Source organism: Theropithecus gelada, chromosome 12 (genome assembly GCF_003255815.1).
Source record: "Theropithecus gelada isolate Dixy chromosome 12, Tgel_1.0, whole genome shotgun sequence".
Classification (NCBI taxonomy): domain Eukaryota; kingdom Metazoa; phylum Chordata; class Mammalia; order Primates; family Cercopithecidae; genus Theropithecus; species Theropithecus gelada.
Genome location: NC_037680.1, coordinates 76755831 through 76774663, shown reverse-complemented (window position 1 = coordinate 76774663; position 18833 = coordinate 76755831). Strand labels below are relative to the sequence as shown.

Here is an 18833-nt window from a genome sequence, read left to right as displayed (position 1 = left end):
AGAGAACAACCAGCCTCCTGTTAAGCTTGCCTTTCTCAGCGTCCTCTTCCAATACCACCCCGCGGATTCTTCCGCAGCTCTGGTCTCCTGTCCCACATTTTGAAGCACAGTCATTTTGGTCTGCAGCCTTTCTAAGTCTTTATCTTTGGACTTGTTTTCCATCTGTCTTCCATTGGCCTACACCTTGCCCAGTATCTCTTGTGTTTCAGGGCCCTGTGCTGGCAGTACAAGACATGGTCCCAGGTGCAGTATTACACATTGAGTGATAGTTAGTGATAAGTCCATGGTACATGGTAGATAGACACTGGAAAGAAAACTTACTTTGCATGATTTAGAAAAAAGGGAGGGAGTGTCAAGTGCTATATCAAAGGGAGATTAGAGTAAAAGGAAAACAGATATTGAACTTACTTGGCATATTAAAAATGTTATAGTTGGCCGGGCATAGTGGCTCACGCCTGTAATCCCAGCACTTTGGGAGGCTGAGGCAGACGGATCTCGATCAGGAGATCGAGACCATCCCGGCTAACACAGTGAAACCCGGTCTCTACTAAAAATACAAAAAATTAGCCAGGCATGGTGGCAGGTGCCCATAGTCCCAGCTACTCAGGAGGCTGAAGCAGGAGAATTACTTGAACCCGGGAGGCGGAGGTTGCAGTGAGCTGAGATCATACCACTGCACTCCAGCCTGGGCGACAGAGTGAGACTCTGTCTCAAAATAAATAAATAAATAAAAATTTTAAAAATTACGGTTAATTTTGCCTATCCTCTAAATGCTTCCAAATGCCACTGTTTTGGAAAGAAAGGATCACTTTCATTGTGAAACCTGACGTCTTCCTGTGGTTTCAAAACAGCCTTAAGAAAAACACAGTTTTTCATCTGAACCAGCAGAATATCCAAGCAGCAAAGGACAAATTCACCAATGAGACTCCTAACAGAAAACACCATATCAACATTTCCCCCAGACTTCAACCTTATGCTTGAGCACATCACAATTAAGTGCATCCTCTCAAGTAATTATTTTATTTGATCCTCACAATTTAGTCAGGTAAGTGTTACTATTCCCATTTTGGAGATGAGGAAACTTAGGTTCTCAGAGGTTCTATGATGTACTTGAGTCATTGAGTTTAGTTCAGTGGTTAAGAACATAGGTGCTGAAGTCAGACTGCCTAGGTTCAAATCCAGGCCCTGCCCAGGGTTAATCGTGTGACCTTGAGGAAATTACTTAGCTTTACTGTGCCTCTGTGTGTTCATCCATAAAACACAGATAAATGATAACATTAGCCACCTCGCAGGGCTGTTGGAAGAATTGGTTGGGATAATGCATTAAAGCAGTTTTAGAATTAAGAAGTCGGTCTGCCAGTGACACATATGTGCACATACAGAGTAAGCACTTAAGAAATATTAGTAAAACTGAATTCCCAGAGCTAAGTACTTTAGGGCCACAAGAGCTATCCTTATCTTTAACAGTTACATTGCTTCTGTGATTCATAATTTTATCAGCAGAGACATTAGCTGACTGTTTCTCACAAAAGCAAAATGCATGATAAAAGAAAACATTGAATTGGATAAAATGGCTCAAAAAGGAAGAGCAAGGGCAAAAGTTCAAGTGTGCCTTCTGAAAAGCACCGCATTTATTTTTGTTTCCAGAAAAATACTATACATGATTTAAGTATTTTCAGTCATTTTTCGAGCACAATGAAAGGTCAAGCTAAATGGAAGTAATATTTGTGTAACCCATGGTGACTGTCAGGAAGTCTGTTTCCCATGGTCAGGTCCTCAATCCGGACAATGTGGCACTTCTCTGGAGGACCACTCTGAGCAGAAAGGGCCGTGCCTCCCCACAGCCCTCCCCACCTCCCGCTGCACCCCCACCATGTGAGCACTCTGAAAGAGCAGAGAACAAAGATGCAGCTGGCAACACTAGAGAGCTGTGGAAAAGAGCAATTTCATCCAGGGAAGAGGGCAGTGGAAAATCGGCAGAGGAATATTACCAAGATACACTTTCTTGTTTCTGGTTTCTTGTAGCATTGAGGGCAAAAAAAAGAAGCTGAAGTGCAGAGAATGTGTTGTTGGGGGAACAGTAAGGAATAGAGATACCCAGCAGGACAGAGGATCTGCAGAAAAAACTGCTGGTGGCCAGGATAACTACAAAACACATACCAGCCACAAGAAGACACCAAAGCAGCAAGAGTAAAGAGTGCAGGGCACAGAAACTCTGTGAGCACAGCATACGTCAGAAGACCATAACAGAGGCCACCCAATACCAAGGATGAGCGATTGCTCAGCCCTTTTCAAGTGCATGGGCAAAACTGGGGAGATGGCCACAGTGAGGCTCTTAGATTGCAGATGTGATGTGGGTCAAGGTTTCTTTCTATAAATGAGACTTCCAGCTAAAGCATCAGGTGAAGGATCACGTGGAGGCACAAGTGTCATCTGGAGAGTTGAAAAGTCAACTGCAGTGTGAACGATCTCATCTAAGGAACTCAGGGCACCCCCGACACAAGGGTTGCATGTGAAAAAGGAAATCTCACTCTAAACAGAAACATAATCGGCATTTGAACAAAAAATTATGGACTGTCATTCAACCCAGAAGTTCTTCATGTCATAAACGTTAAAAAGTAACAGTAACATAATTACATTTGTATTGCACTTTAAACTTTGTAAAAAATTATAAAGATCTTCTGGCCCACATGGATGTTTTCTGCTTGCCCCAACAAGACATGTTCCTTGTATTATTTCTAAAAGTCCCTAAGAACTGACTTTATGTTATTGCAAGCATGTTTTTAAATCCATAAATACATGCACTGAATTTATCTATGGATACTATACATAAAAAGCAAATGGTGGATTTTAGGTACTGAATCTATTCTAAAATATCTACTTATTTTCCAGAATGACCAATTAAATATAATTAATGTTAACTAAACCAGGTGTAAACATTTCAATACTCTGCATAGACCATTAAACACATCTCATTAAGAAGTTCCTATATTTTCAAACCTTCAGACATTGTAAGGGGGTACTATAGATGAATAATTATTTTCAAAAGGAATGTATTAAAGGATATCCCTTAAGGGTCTTTAAAAACAGGTCTTAAAAGCATAAACAGGAAGCACGCTATAGGGTTATAAAGAATAGTGGAATAAAAATGATTGTGGCCTACTTCCATATAGAAGCATTAAAAAAAGAAAAAAAAAAAGCTAAAATTACTTCCAGCTTGCTGAGTTAAAATGAACTGTTATTTCATGAGGCAAATGTCTTATTTACTCTTTGCCCTATATACAATAATAACATGTGTTGTTGAGAGTCAACAGTTCACATTAGCATTTTTTAATTTAGGAAAAAGGGGAAATTGTAAACCCTAAGGAACAGCTTTCTGGCTGACATCGTTCAGCATGCCTGAAGGATGATGTGTACTTTGTACCCAAATCTTTATTAAGCCTTCTGTCCTTGAGATACAAAGATAACACTTCTGACCCACAGTCAGCAGGGCATTGGCTTTGAGGTTCTTTCTCTTTCTTTCCTTCAGCTTTGATGAGAAATTTGTGCTGATCCACCCTCTTTTGGTCATCTGGTTTCCTAAGCGACTGACAGTGCACATTTGGGAGACAGCTGCCTGGCTTTGAGAGAGAAGTACAGCTTGGAGAAGAAGGGAAGTGAAGTGGAGAGGTAACCCCTTGGCCTTCGCACTGGTGCTAACCAACTGATGTGTTAAAAACAAAATTCTATAAAGTAGACTGACATTCTTAGTATGGTAAGAACTCAGCACTATTTTCATTAAGAAAAGCTGTGATAAGATGAATCTTTTCATTGTACATGCTAATTACTGGAGTAAATTAAGCCTTTGGGAAGGTTGTATCAATTCCTTCTATACCACTGGGCTTTCAGGTTGTTCCAGGCTTTGGTTTCTCCAAGCCCTTACTCTACATCACAGCACTTGCCTTATTCAGGTTTTCTGCAGCTCTCATCACTCACTATAACTATTGGGTTTATTCACTTGATTACATGTTTCCTCATTGTCTGGCCCTCCCACTACAATATAAACTCCATATATTAGAAGATCTCAATCTACTAAAATTAGCTACTGATTCCTTGATTAGAGTTAACCTGGGGCTGGGCACGGTGGCTCACACCTGCAACCCTAATACTTTGGGAGGCCGAGGTGAGTGGATTGCTTGAGCCCAGGAGTTCAATACCAGCCTCGGCAACATGGTGAAACCCCGTTTCTACAAAAAATACAAAAATTAGCCAGAAGTGGTGGCACACACCTGTATTCCCAGCTACTCTGAAGGCTGAGGTGGGAGGCTCACCTGAGCCCAGGAGGTTGAGGCTGCAGTGAGCCATTATTGGACTGCTATACTCCAGCCTGAGCAACTGAGTGAGACCCCATCTCAAAAAACAACAAAAAAAGTTTATTTGTTTCAGAGTATATCTGGTTCAATAAATTAATCACCAATATATAGATCATAGAAGAAAATACCTGAGTATATATGTTCATTCAACAAATAACTAATTGAGTATGTCTTATGTATTAGGCAGTGGACACAGCACAGGGAATACTGGTGAACACAGCAGAACCTAGACAGCTGGCAGTCTATTATGGAGCTAGTTGAATATCTTATGTAATATCTTGCTAAATCTTTGAGCAGAACATAGAGAAAGAAAAAGAAGAGAGGCCATCAGCTTGTGCATCAGGGAGCAAGCGAGCTCTTAGAGGACAAAGTCACATCTCTCTCACGTTTTAAATTGCATCTCCCTAATTCTCCACTGCTCTAGGTAAGCCACACATGCCTTTCAACTGGCTGTCAGAGCCCTCTTCAAGTTCTCTTTTCAGAACGTTTTGCAAACATCTTATAAACAATTTTGCTATCCCAGAAAATGCCCAGGTACCCCTTTGAAAGAAAAGGAAAATTCCTTTGAGATTTTTTTTTTCTCAGTAACCAGGAATGCAATTAGGCCTATACTTGGCACTCTGTCAGTTCCCATAGCCAAGAAATCTCAGGGTTAGGAGAACAAAGCTACAAAGATGCTTTTGCTATTGACTATGGCTGGCCCAGAGTTCAAGGGTTAAAGCCCGAGAATGTTTTACCCCTTTAATTTCCCACATAACTAACTTCCAAATACCAAAGCTTAGAGGACCCAAAATGCAAAATCCTTTCCATTACTTTATTAAAAAATTTTGTATGCTGTGATTTACTGCTAATGCTTGTCTTTCAAAGCATTAGTCAGGACACCTGCAAACCTTCCTGCAGTGGCTGCCAATAGAAGTTTAACATTTCATGGATTAGTACTTAAAATCTGACGAATAATAAATCATCCTTGTAAACAGTGTGAGGCACTGGGTTGATAATGTATTAAGAGCTGGTTAAAAAGATGAACTATGGATTACATTATAACTCAACACTGTGGAAAACCAAGGCTAAGTAAACTAATGATCGTTATTACCATATCTGTCTCTTCAGCGGTCTGCTTTCTCTAAGACAGACATTTTCTTTTAAGAGAAAGAAAATTTCACTAAGTATGAACAATATGAAATTTAGTTGTTTCATATGTATATGTGCTTGAAAAACAAGGAATCAACACTCTTCACAGCTTTAAAATAAATGATCCAAAGGGGACAATACACTAACATTTAGAACTTGCAGGGGCAATACTGAAAGAATCGTTTAACTTGTTTTGGGAGTTATTCATCGGCTTTTCAGACATATGAACATTTGAATCATTTCCATCCTTGAAATATTATAAGTAATTACTTAAGTCCTGGTAGAACAAGTGTTATGTATCGGATACACATTTGGTATGAGGAACAGCAGTACACATCTTTTTTAGAAATGGCTGTGATACAGTCAAATACACTTTAATAGATTCACAAGAGAAAAAAAATTAAGGTCTTTCAATGGTATGATGACCTGCCTGTGATTGTGGTATGCAGACTCTTCCACACATTTTAGCTATGAGCAGTAAGTAGCCTTTGAACTACATGACAGTAGTATCCAAGTTATTTTCAATTCACATGTTTTGTATGTGTCTTTTTTTTTTTTTTTTTTTTACAATTCATATACATGTATTATTGTATCAATATGTTGTATACCTTACAAAACATGGGAAAAGGATGACAGAATGGATACAATATTTGCTAATCATAGTATCTCAAGGCAATACATACAGGACGAAGTTCATGATTAAACACGGTGAATATAAATACCTTAGTTTTCCAGACACCACAAAATTTTGGTGGCCAGCTTCTTGCCAGATTTGATTCAATGGTCACTGTCATTAACTCATAATGTGGCTCACAAAGAGTTCATGCAAAGCTTTGCCATTCTTTTCTTGCTTGCAATATTAAAATTGTCTTCAACTTACGAGAATTATTTCCAGAATCTTTTAAAAATTCTGCTAGTTTGTGAGGTTTTGTTAAAACTAAAATATAGAATTTGTAAATCCAGTTAACTCGGCACAATATATTTCACAATATAACCAAAACAGATGGGACAGTAGGGAAGCCACTGGGAAGCCCCTGAGCTGGGCACTCCCATTCTTTGCTCAGGAGACCTCGCCTATGCCCCAGGCAATACCTAACGACCAGATATGTGGACTCAAGGCCAGTGCCAATGTCAATACAGTTGCCATCAGTTACCATAATGTTTCATGATAACAAAATGAATGTAAATGCAAGTCCTAATCAATTTCTTTTCCCACCCAAATTAATCTTCTCAAGTGCTCCCTGGGGTGCATATCTCACTTTGGAGACCACTTTCCCATGCAATGTTATAATCTAGAAATCTCTAGACCTAAAACCAGGCAGGACAAGGTGTGAACTAAGCCAGGCCAAAGAGATAGTTGCTTTGTTTATCTTCTAAACTTTTAAAATTATTGCTATAACTCATTAACAGAAAAGTAGATTTAAAAATTCATTTATTTTGCCCACGTCACTACCAGCCCCGTCAAAGCACACAATATTGCCAGCGCCCTTGGAAGCCCTCCGGGTCCTTTCTCTTTCCTCTCTTAGAGGTAAGCACTATCTTGGTATCTGATTCTTTCAGTAATAAGTTCCTTGCTTTTCTTTAATGTTTCAGTCACTTGAATATACACACCTTAGCAAAAGAGTTTAGTTTTGTCTGTTTTTTAATAAGACTGTTATGTAATCGTGTGTCTTTTCTCTCTCTCTCTCTTTTTTTTTTTTTTTTTTTTGAGACAGCATCTTGCCCTGTCACCCAGACTGGAGTGCAGTGGTGTGATCATGGCTCACTGCAGCCTTCCCTTCCTGGGCTCAATTGATCCTCCCACCTCAGCCTCCCGAATAGCTGGGGCTACAGACACACACCACCACACCCAGCTAAGGTTTTTTTTTTTTGTATTTTTTGTAGAAAAGGGATTCACACCATGTTGCCCAGGCTGGTCTTGAACTCCTGGGCTCAAACAATCCCCCACCCTTGGCCTCCCAAAGGGCTGGTATTACAGGCATGAACTATCAAACCCACCCCATATCTTCTGTCTTTCAACATGATGTCTGTGGGATACATTATTGTGTATAGCTCTAGTTCATTTCTTTACTGCGGTATAGTAGTCTAGCAGCATAGAATTATACCACAATTTATTCATCTATTCTCCTACTGATACAGAATATTTTACACATGTCTCTGGATGCATATAAGTATATATTTCTCTAGAATGCATAGATATATACATACACACACACACAGACACACACAGGCAGTTAACTTAGTTTTTTAAAAAAAAAAACCTAAAGAATTCCAGCAATTCATTCTTTTGGCAATGAATTAAGAAATTGTAATTAACTCTTATGAAGCTATGAAGAAAGTTCATTATATTACTAGATTTATCTCTTAGTAGACTTTCACTCCTACACAATCACTAAATCTAAGCCATGACAATAAATGCATTTTACTGTATTAAAAAATAGTTTGGGCCAGGCATGGTGGCTCACACCTGTAATCCCACCACTGTGGGAGGCCAGGGTGGGAGGATCACTTAAGCCCAGCAGTTTGAGACCAGGTTGGGCAACAAAGTGAGACACCCCCATCTCTATAAAAAACAAAAAAATTAGCCAGTTGTGGTGGCATGCACCTGTGGTCCCAGCTACACCAGAGGCTCAGGCAAGAGAATTGTGTTAGCCCAGGAGGTTGAACTTTAGTGAGCCGTGTTGGCGCCACTGCGCTCCAACCCAGGTGACAGAGTAATACCCTGTCTCAAAAAAAAAAAAAAAAAAAAAAGAGCTTGAAAATTTCCAGTGAACTTACTAAAGCTGATTCTTCCAAATCTCTCTTTCCTTTCTGTCTCTCCCTTTCCCTCTCCCTCTCTCTCTCACACACACGCACATTTTACATATTATAATAAAATTTTTCCTCTTAATGAAGGCTAATATTGTGCATACCGGAGAACAAAATGTTCATTCAAATTTTAAAGCAATTTTGCACCAAAAGGGTTCCAAGTTAATACTGATCAAGCCTGGAAAGCCAAAAAATGATATTTCTGTAGCCAAACTAAGGAGTACAAGCACAAACTAGAGATTAATTCAAAATTCAGACCATCATAAGTGTTCTCCAAGTGGACTGTAGAAATGGGACATACTTAGATGACAATCCTGTGCTACAAGCAAAATCTGCCTCTGGTCCACCATTGTCTTCCCAATAACAACACAATAACTAACACTTTTTATTGTGCCAGCACTTTCAACATATCAACCTACCTATACTTTACATATACGGGCTTGTTTAATCATCAAAACAACCCAATGAGGTGAATACTCTCATTTGTCCCATTTTACAAGAAGAAACTGAGGCACAGAGAGGGGGACTAACTTGATCAAGGTCCCACTGCTGTAAGTAGCTGAGTTGGGACTCAAAATTATTCCTCCTGGAGCCTCGACCTATATTCCCTACACTGCCTTGCAAAATGTTAGTTTTGTTGTTATTGTCAGCATTGTTATTGTTATTTTGATAACAACAAGAATAGTTACTTAAGATCAGAGCAAAATGTGTGAATCCTAGGGGGAAAAACATCTCTGTACATTTATTTCGATCTATGAGAAATTTGTGAAAATGATTGTAACCAAGCAACTCTCTAATTCTGGGAGAACAAATTAAGAAATGAATTAAGGGATTCGGTGGATGCCCAAATTAGTCATTAGAACTTGAAGATGTGGAATTCTGGTCTAAATCCAGCTTTGGCACTTGCATCCAAAATAAACATGACCAGATAAGTATCACAGTTCACAATTAAAATGGATTTACATGACTTGTGTGTCCACATGGGACAGGCCTCTTCCTAATTGAATTCGGACACCTCTTCAGTTATTGTGGGCTTCATTTACCATCTTCCTAGTCTTTCATAACTGCTGGCAATAGGATTATGCTGAGGGAGAAATCATTTTCAATCAGTGATGTCTGCAGTACAAGCATGAAAAGATAAAAGTAAAGCCTTTGAGCTGTAATTAGAAAATTCCTAAAGTGTGCTCATGTGGCATATGGTTTAGACTACTACCAACTGGCAGGACCAGTTACAGGATGTCTAATGTCACTGTTCTGGGATAAGCAGCCAGTACAAGTAGTGTTCCAACACATGATTAGAGTAATCTTTTGCAGGGTAAAACATTCCTGCTTTCCACCTCTAATATGATTAGTGACAGGCAGCTGGAGGCATCTCATTCTCCTGACAAAAATATGATCAGAATTGTTTTCAATTGGTACATCTTTCCATCAAGCTGTTGCCTTCCAGCAGAATAATCAGAGTTTCTGATTATTTGGTATATGTTTCAAGAAAGCAGGAATTGATTGTGCCCTTGCTTGTCTGATGGGTAGAAGGCTGCCAGGATTTACATAGTAACTCTTCAGCTGCCTAACCAAAGGAAAACTAAGCAGTGTGTGCGCCTGTGCATGCAGACATGTGTATGGAGACAGAGAGACAGAAAATCAACCAGTTGTTTCTATATTAATTCTCTTTGAACAACTGAAAGTGCTTTCATTGTGATTCAAATATGAGGAAGCAAAATATTCAATTCTATTCATGGAAAACAACCAACTCCCACTAATATTTATGGCTCTTTTCAAAAAGTTACAATCATCTTACCACTAAAGTTTTCCATTTATGGAAAAAGAATCAAGTTTATATTAAACATTAATGGAAATATCCAGGAAGCAATAAGACCTCATTAATTTGGACTATTTCAATTTGGAATTTATGATCATTTAACAGGGTCTGGACCAAGGATGATTTTCCCACAAGGAATATATGGCTTGTTAAGTAAATTAATTTAAATAAGACCACTGGAAGGAAAAATTTTAAAAATGATAATAATAAAAATACTTTCAGGGAAAATATGGACCTAAAACAACATGCTTTCTGTTCAGCAAATACTTTTGATATCCCTATTCAAATACCAATACTGATTAACAATAACAGTTACCGTTTTATTGAATATCAATTTTGTGTAAGTTTGCCTTGCATACATGAGCTTGAAAACATCTTGACAATTCTGCAAGATAGGTATAATTATCCTCATCTTAGAGAAGAGGAAACTGAGGCTCAGAAAAGTAAGTGACATGCGAAGAATGCACGATTATTAGGCAGCAGAGGCAGGACACAGAGTTAGGCTGTCTGTCTCATGAGTCTGCGTCCTACTCCCACTCAATGCAGACTGAGCACTGTCAATTCCAAGTCAGACTTCTGCAATCACAGGAGCTCATTCTTCAACAAGAAGGACAACAAGAGCAAAAGTGGCTATCACTGTGAAGACTGAAAGCCAGGCAGTCTGGCTCCAGAGCCCACCACTCTCTAAATCACAAGAATGTCTTTAAAAGCCCTATTTTTTTGTGGTCCTTCAAAGTATTTCATATGCATGAAACTACTCTAAAGATCCACAGACGTGGCAAGGCAGGTGGGGAAGGGGGATGTGGGTGGGGTCTAACTTACATCCACCAGACCTCACTGCCCTATCAGGAGTAACTTCAGTCAACACACTCTAAAAGAGAACTCTGGTGTTGAGCCCTGAGAGGCAGCAGAGGCTGCCAAAGGCTGTGACAAGGCTCCCAGGAATCAGCTGCAGGTGTAGGGACAGCTGGCCATGGCAGCAATAGGAGGTCACAGAGAGGGAAGGGCCATCTCTACTCACCTGGGAATCCACAGCAATGTTCCTGAAAGCAGCCTGGGTTCTGAAGTGCTCTAGGAAAAATGGAAATTTGGGAAGTCAGGCAGGTCTCAAATTAGTAGCCCCACCACCCATTTCCCATCATACTCAAAACCCAAGCACAGGATCTGGAGTCAAGCAGACAGGGAATTCCTACTCACCCATGACTTAATAGCTATGTGACTCTGGGTAGGTGGAGTAACCTCTCTGTGCCTCAGTTTATTCAACTGTAAGATGGGGATAATAATAGTACCTTCCTCACAAAGTTGTGGACTGGATGATATATAACATATGCAATGCATTTAGCAGACTGCCTAGCATATAATAGTGACATTTCAGTAACACCAACAATAGCTAACATTTTTTTTTTTTTTGAGACGGAGTCTGTCTCTGTCGCCCAGGCTGGAGTGCAGTGGCCGGATCTCAGCTCACTGCAAGCTCCGCCTCCCGGGTTCACGCCATTCTCCTGTCTCAGCCTCCCGAGTAGCTGGAACTACAGGCGACCGCCACCTCGCCCGGCTAGTTTTTTGTATATTTTAGTAGAGACGGGGTTTCACCGTGTTAGCCAGGATGGTCTCGATCTCCTGACCTTGTGATCCGCCCGTCTCCGCCTCCCAAAGTGCTGGGATTACAGGCTTGAGCCACCGCGCCCGGCAACAATAGCTAACATTTATTGCCTGCTTAGGAAGTGTCTAGCATTGTTCTAGGGCTTCACACAGGCTAACTCTTCAATACTCTGAGATAGGCCCTGATATCACTGGCACTTTACAGGTGTCAGAAAATGAGGCACCAGAGAGGTCAAATCATCTGTCTCATGAAAATGTAACTGGAAATCAAGTTCCAGAGCCTGGACTATTCACCAAAATATTTTGTCCAATTTAATGTTAGCTATTGTTCTTCTTGTTATAATCCTCTCCTCTCCCAAAGATATCCTATAGAGTACACACAATCCCAAAGAACTCACCATTCAACCAGTGACCACTCAGGCGGAAAGATGGGTGCTAAGGTCGTAAGTCAACCACTCACTCACTCACGCGGTCACCCATCACTTCACGTGTTTCTTAAGAATGCCTATGTCTCTAACACTCTGCTGAGCACGGTGTGGGGATTCAAATGCTCTGCTAACTGGTCCTACCAGACGCAGAAGATTGACCTCCACAAAATGACTGGAGAACAACTGCGAGGGAGGCGCTAGAAAGAAGGGGACGGGGCCTCAGGACACGGGATGCTGTTCCTGGCTCTGGCACCAACTCTCTGGGTGACCTTCTCCAAGCCAGCTGACCTCTCTGGGCTTCACCTTTAAATGAGAGGATTGACCTAAAGGCTTTAAGCCCTGAGATTCTACTTTACAACTTTGACTTTCTTTTGGACTTTTTCTCCCTACCAGTCCAGTTTTGAAAAAATATAACCCTTTATTTAGCCAACAAACATTGACTGAACACAGTGTTAGGCACCATGAATAGTGCCAAAGATATAACACAGGACACAGCCTACACTTTGTAATGACCTCTATAAGCATGGAGAATTCTCATCCTTTGAAATCTTGGCAACCAGAAGACAAGGGAAGAATGCAGCCCTGAGGACAACTGCACACATTTGGTCTGTCCCAATCTGCACCAGTCTAACATCCAGGATGCGCGTGTTCCCAGTGCCCAGCAGTCTGGGAAGGGGTGGGGTGTCACGCTAAGCAAATGAGGAGGGTAAGAATGTCTGTGAAAAATAAGGCAGAAACAAGACAACCAATGCGATGCTTGGGTAGAAGTTAGATTTGTTTTCTAAAAGTTAGTAGTGTTGTATGCAATAAACCAAGGTGACAAGAACTCAGCTGGTACTTAATTAATTGACTTTCTTGACTTCAATAAAGTATACCAATGGCTATTTTGATAGCAATCTTGTGTGTGTGAGTGCCTGCTTCTATGGGAAACATTTACTTCTACACAAATGCAACTGACTTTATATAAAGATCAGTTCATCTCACCTAGATACATTTGCTTTCACAAAAACTCCTCGGAGGGTAATAATTTAGTAAGTGTAATACTTCCATTAAAAAAGGAATTGATTTTAAAATACACTTTTCACACTTTTGACAAAAACAATTTTCTAATTTTCTTTATGCCCCACAAAAGGCAAACGTTGTTGTGTTGACAAAGTAATAAATAACATGAGTTGTCAAATGAGATATTAAACATTTATGGATTAAATTTTTAATAAAGACTTTTAGACATTCCCCAAAATATCCATCAATCTTTGACATGGAAGGAAGCAGCATTTTGGTAAATTCCATCCCCCGCTACAATAGAAGTCAGCACAAGATATTTACGACTCAAGAGAGGGCAATGATAACTTTTTTTTTTTGAGATGGAGTCTCGCTCTGTCACCCAGGCTGGAGTGCAATGGTGCGATCTTGGTGCACTGCAACCTCCGCCTCCTGGGTTCAAGTGATTTTCCTGCCTCAGCCTCTTAGGTAGCTGGAATTACAGGAGCACATCACCACACCCAGCTAATTTTTGTATTTTTAGTAGAGATGGGATTTCACCATGTTGGCCAGGCTGGTCTCAAACTCCTGACCTCAAGTAATCTGCCTGCCTCAGCCTCCCAAAGTGGTGGGATTACAGGTGTGAGTCACCACACCTGGCTCAATGATGGCATTTTTAATAGGATGGTTAAATATTTGCAGCATACGATTTCAGAAGGCACAGGATGGCCAAACAGGGCCAGGCATGGTGGCTCACACCTGCAATCCTAGCACGCTGAGAGGCCGAGGCGGGTGGATCACCTGAGGTCAGGAGTTCATGACCAGCCTGGCCAACATGGCGAAACCCCATCTCTACTAAAAAAAAAACCAAAAAAACAATAATTAGCCAGGCATGGTGGCACACGCCTGTAATACCAGCTACTTGGGAGGCTGAGGCAGGAGAATCGCTTGAACTGGGGAGGCAGAGGCTGCAGATTGCAGTGAGCCGAGATTGTACCATTGCACTCCAGCCTGGGTGACAGAGCAAGACTCCATCTCTGGAAAAAAAAAAAAAAAAAAAAAAGGAATGGTCAAACATATCATGCATTATTTTGATAGGTTTTCAAGTAGCAGATATACTGTCTTTACTATGTTTCTACCAAAGTAACCTGTGCATGGGAGTCTAGAGAAAAGCTGGTTCCTAAACTGGCTCTGAAAGGGATTCCAAAATTATTTTATGCAATGGCAACATTGTCGGAATACATGCATAAACCTCAAAGGGGACAACGTTGAGGAACAATGCTCATTTGGATAAATAGCTTTCTTAAGCCTAGAAAGAAAAAAGACTGAAATTTCAGTAGTGATAATCCCTAGGGTGAAGGATTACAGGCAATTTTTCTTCTTTTTAATAATTTTCTCTGCTTTCTAAACTTTCTATAGTGAGTATGTACTACTCTAACAATTTGAATTTTTTTTTTTCAATCTCAGAATATATTATGGAAAACAGCCTTTAAAAAGTGAAAAGGAGTTACCTGGGAGGCTGAGGCAAGAGGATAGCTTTAGTCCAGAGCTCAAGGCTATTATGCGCTATGATTGCATCTGTGAAGAGCCCAAGACCCCATCTCTAAAAAACGTGAAAAGGCTCTGGAATCAGACAAACTTGGGTTCAAACCTCAGACTATACCCTTTCTACCTCAGTACCCTTTGATAAGTTACTTAGCAGCTGAAGTCTCATGTTTATCTGGAAAATCTAAACAATAGCATGTGCCTTGAGCATCATTTTGCCTGTGAGAGGTGAATTATTTTAAGTGCTTAGCACAGAGTACAAGCCCAATAAATGGTAAGTACTCACCTAGACAACGAACACACGGAAGATAGGTGAGGCTTTTCTGATAACACATAGTAAATAAATGTGTTGGTGTTTATAAACTGATGCATCAGACTAATTTGTTAATAGAAATATTGAGTTTGTAATAGGTGACTTCCAGAAATCATCAAATAGTTAAAACTTCAGAGAAAGAGTAAATAGAAATGCAATTCTACTCCACTCTCCTTCCCATTATTTGATTATTAGATTCCTACAGGCCGGCCAGGGGCAGTGGCTCACGCCTGAAATCCCAGCACTTTGGGAGGCTAAGGCAGGCAGATCACTTGAGGCCAGGAGTTCAAGACCAGCCTAGCCAACATGGTGAAGCTCCATCTCTACTAAAAATACAAAAATTAGCCAGGCATGGTGGTGTGCACCTATAGTCCCAACTACTTGGGAGGCTGAGGCAGGAGAATTACTTGAACACAGGAGGCAGAGGTTGCGGTGAGCCAAGATGGCACCACTGCACTCCAGCCTGGGTAACAGAGTGAGACTCTGTCTAAAAAAATAAACAAATAAAAAGATTCCTACATCCAAGACTCTTGGGTTCAGCTGTACCTGCCACTTTGCTCACATGTACATCCTCAGAAATCCTTTGAATGGGACAGAATTTGGGAGAAGGATTAAAGCAGCTCTATTTGAGGATACAGAAAGAAACCACAGCTATCACAATAAAAAATATTTTCCATGTTGTCATTCCTTATGATTTAGAAAGCAAAATAAATTATGGAATTGCTTAAATGAGGGATAAGGTACAAGATTACAGATTCTCTGGCTTTTCTTTCTTTTTTATGGTAGCTATGTTGATGTTTTCATCCTTTTCCTTTGAAGGTAGTTCAATCAGTTAGGTTTATGATAAAATATATAGCAACAAAATATGGCTGTTGGGGAGATGCTGCCCTTGGATATATGTTGCTGTACCTTGACTACAGCAAGAAATATTGATTTAACTGGCTTTAATATCAAGTCAGGTATTTGTTGACACATGGAAATGAAAAATATCAAAACCATGAAAAGCTTAATATATAGGTCAAATCCCATTTCAGCTCACTCCAAGGGACTCTCTAAAGTCTTCTGCTGTATTGGAATTGTGTTCTACTGATACTTGCCTAAGTTGCTAGATAACAGAGATTTTCATTATAATGGAATTTGCCACATAAATGGATATTAGTATAGATTTTTATGTAGTACAATTTATTGTATAGAAAGTACAACAGAAAAAAATTAATTGCGTCTTCAGCTCTCCCTTCTCTCAACTCTGGAGACACATCTTGCTTCTTACCTAAGGCATGCACATTCTTTCCTTTCAAGACCTGATTCCCCTTTGATCCTCTCACAGTGCCTGGTACAGAGGAGACACTCAGGAAATAGCTGATGAACTCAATGAAAGCTTTGGTACCAAAGCAAAGAAGGGAAATTAAGAATAGTTTCCTGTGTCGAAGGAGAAATAAAATTTAGAAATTGATTCCAAATAAGAATAGCAAGCAGGTTGACCCTCACCACCTGGCATGCTCAGAGAATCCTGGGACCAGTGGGCCTTGGGTGGGCTCCCTACTGCTAAGCAGTCATAGAGGCTTGTCTAAAATGTCCAGCACTTAGCTCATACACTTCCATCCCTCAGGAACTCCACAGAGACATTTCAATCATTAATTGCCTGAAACACCTTCAAGGTCCTACAGTACAGTATAAGCGAGGGTGGTCAATGAGCAAATCCTGTTGTCCTAAGGGACTAAGATAAAGGGCGATTCACCATGACTGGGAGGCCATAAAAGCCAGGCAGGTCAGAACACAGCAGACTAGGAAAAGGGAGTCAGAGCAGCCCCAGGGTTGGGATTTACTCTCTTGCAGTCAGACCCAGAAGCAGTTTCTGGCCCTTCACCTCATCACCAGCACTGGGAGGAAAAACCAAGAGAGACCTCCAAAAAGCTTTGCACGGACACCACCCAGTGTCAAAGTTCCCAAATTTCCCTTCCCTTTCCTTCTCCCCTCCAGCACTGGGATTACTTTAATAATAAAAGAGTTGCCTATAATTTTCTGTAATGTAATCTTCTGAAATATTTTTTCTACCTTATATTCTTTTTCTTTGAGCCTTTCTTATTGAAGGGTAAACTATGCATCGAATACCAGTTTTGTTTCTATTTTAGAACAACACAATAGATCTAAATGCCTATTACTAAAAAGGTCTTCACTGTGATCAAAGGAACCACCTATTGAAGTCAAAAGGCCCCCCTCTCTCATTAGAGGAAAATGACTTGAGTGTGAGCATCCAAACTCTGAGAGACTCTAAGCTAGGCACCAGGGGTTTCCAGGGCAGAAAAAGGGTCTGTCCCATTATTACTGGATAAAGTCTAAGCAAAGAGTTAGAAGGGTCTAGAGAGGTTAGCCCCAGGAGTCATATATTTCTACATATATCTTACAAATATTTCCATGCTTCATTTGAAAATATTTTAAATAGTAAATTGGCTCATGTTTGAGGGGGATGACCTGTAGCCATTAATTAATAACTTAGAAACAAATCATAAGCAAACTTGTGGGTGAACCAATGGTTCGCTCAATACATCTGACCCTCCAAATGAGCTCTGACTATGTAGTAGTCATTATCTCCATTTGAGAGCTGAGGACACTCAGGGATAGGAAAGTTGTTTGCCCAGGGGTAGACAGCTACCACACAACGGAGCCATGCTGTAAATCCAACCTGCAGATCCCATAGCTAATTTTCTGTTCACAGTTCTAACTATTCACTAGTTGCATAGTGAGCTCAAATTTAACTTGCTAGTACCAACATGCCAAGTTGGTGGTCATGTTCTGTCGAGACTGGAAGGCTTTTTGGCCTTGGGGCCATGAGTAACACTGTTTCTCTCTTGCAGAAACTAAAATGACTGAAGGAAAATCAGAATAATCCTAAGACAAAAAAGAGCAAGCTCAAAGGCAGTAAAAATTCAAGATCTCAAAAATCAAAGATAGCTTTCTTGACTAGACAACAGTTGGTTATAAACTCTGCAACAAAGTACCCCTCAGATATGAAATATTACTCCTAGAGCTGGGTTTTTTCCCCCCATTTTTACTAAGAATTGAAACCCACAAAATGACAAACCAGGATTACCCTATTAAAAGACAACTTCAATTGCTCCTTTGTTCTAAGAAACTGTGTGTTAGGTACTGACTGGCAATACCTGTACCTTGATCTTCACATTAATTATGCATTTTTCCTACAAAATTGGCTGCCACAGTACACACTGTAAGTCAGATTTGAGAGCTGCCAAGAGAAATGTTCCGAATGGCTGACTTTTTAAAGACAACTTGTCAGTTCACCAAATAATTCTTTGGGGGCTTATCCTAGTATACTTCATCTCTCATATATCTATACTTATACCTATAGCAATTATTACAGCTCTTTCCTGATGTATCAGCTTACAGCTAAGGCTAAAGAGGTATTTTTTCCATTCAACCCCTAATATACAAGTAATGAAATGTACAATTCCTTTGACAGCATCAATTTACTTTGGCGTTGTTACTGCTTAATTCCTAAACTGACTTACGTGAAATACCCAGATTCCTAGGGAGATAAGTGATTCTGGCTTAGTCCGTACAACTAAAACAAAGAAGAGTTTTATATTATCAGCTCAATAAATATTTTCTTCCTTGAGGTTTCCTTTCATCAAATAATCATATCAATACTTCATTTCCTTTAGTTAACACCTTATTTTAATGAGACTTGATTCCAACACATATAAGAATACACACATGCAAGAGGTACTATATTGAGTAAGTCAAGCATTCCAGCCAAGTATCCTATCTTTCATGTGGCACCAAGTGACATTTTGTAGAAGGCACAATGCTAACTATTCATTCTGCAAGCCTCAAAA

At 40.1% G+C, this 18833-nt stretch overlaps 1 protein-coding gene across 8 annotated transcripts in view; it reads right to left on the bottom strand.

The window, feature by feature from the left end:
• The window catches only part of SPATS2L (spermatogenesis associated serine rich 2 like), a 172100-nt gene that overhangs the window by 136799 nt on the left and 16468 nt on the right, over positions 1-18833 (bottom strand). For all 8 annotated transcript variants that reach the window (XM_025405002.1, XM_025405001.1, XM_025405004.1 and 5 more), the window contains exon 2: positions 11132-11181. Coding sequence is in view for 1 of the 8 variants with exons in the window: in XM_025404998.1 (XP_025260783.1) it covers positions 11132-11181 (50 nt within the window). In the remaining 7 variants the exon portion in view is untranslated. The remainder of the gene's footprint in view (positions 1-11131; positions 11182-18833) is intronic.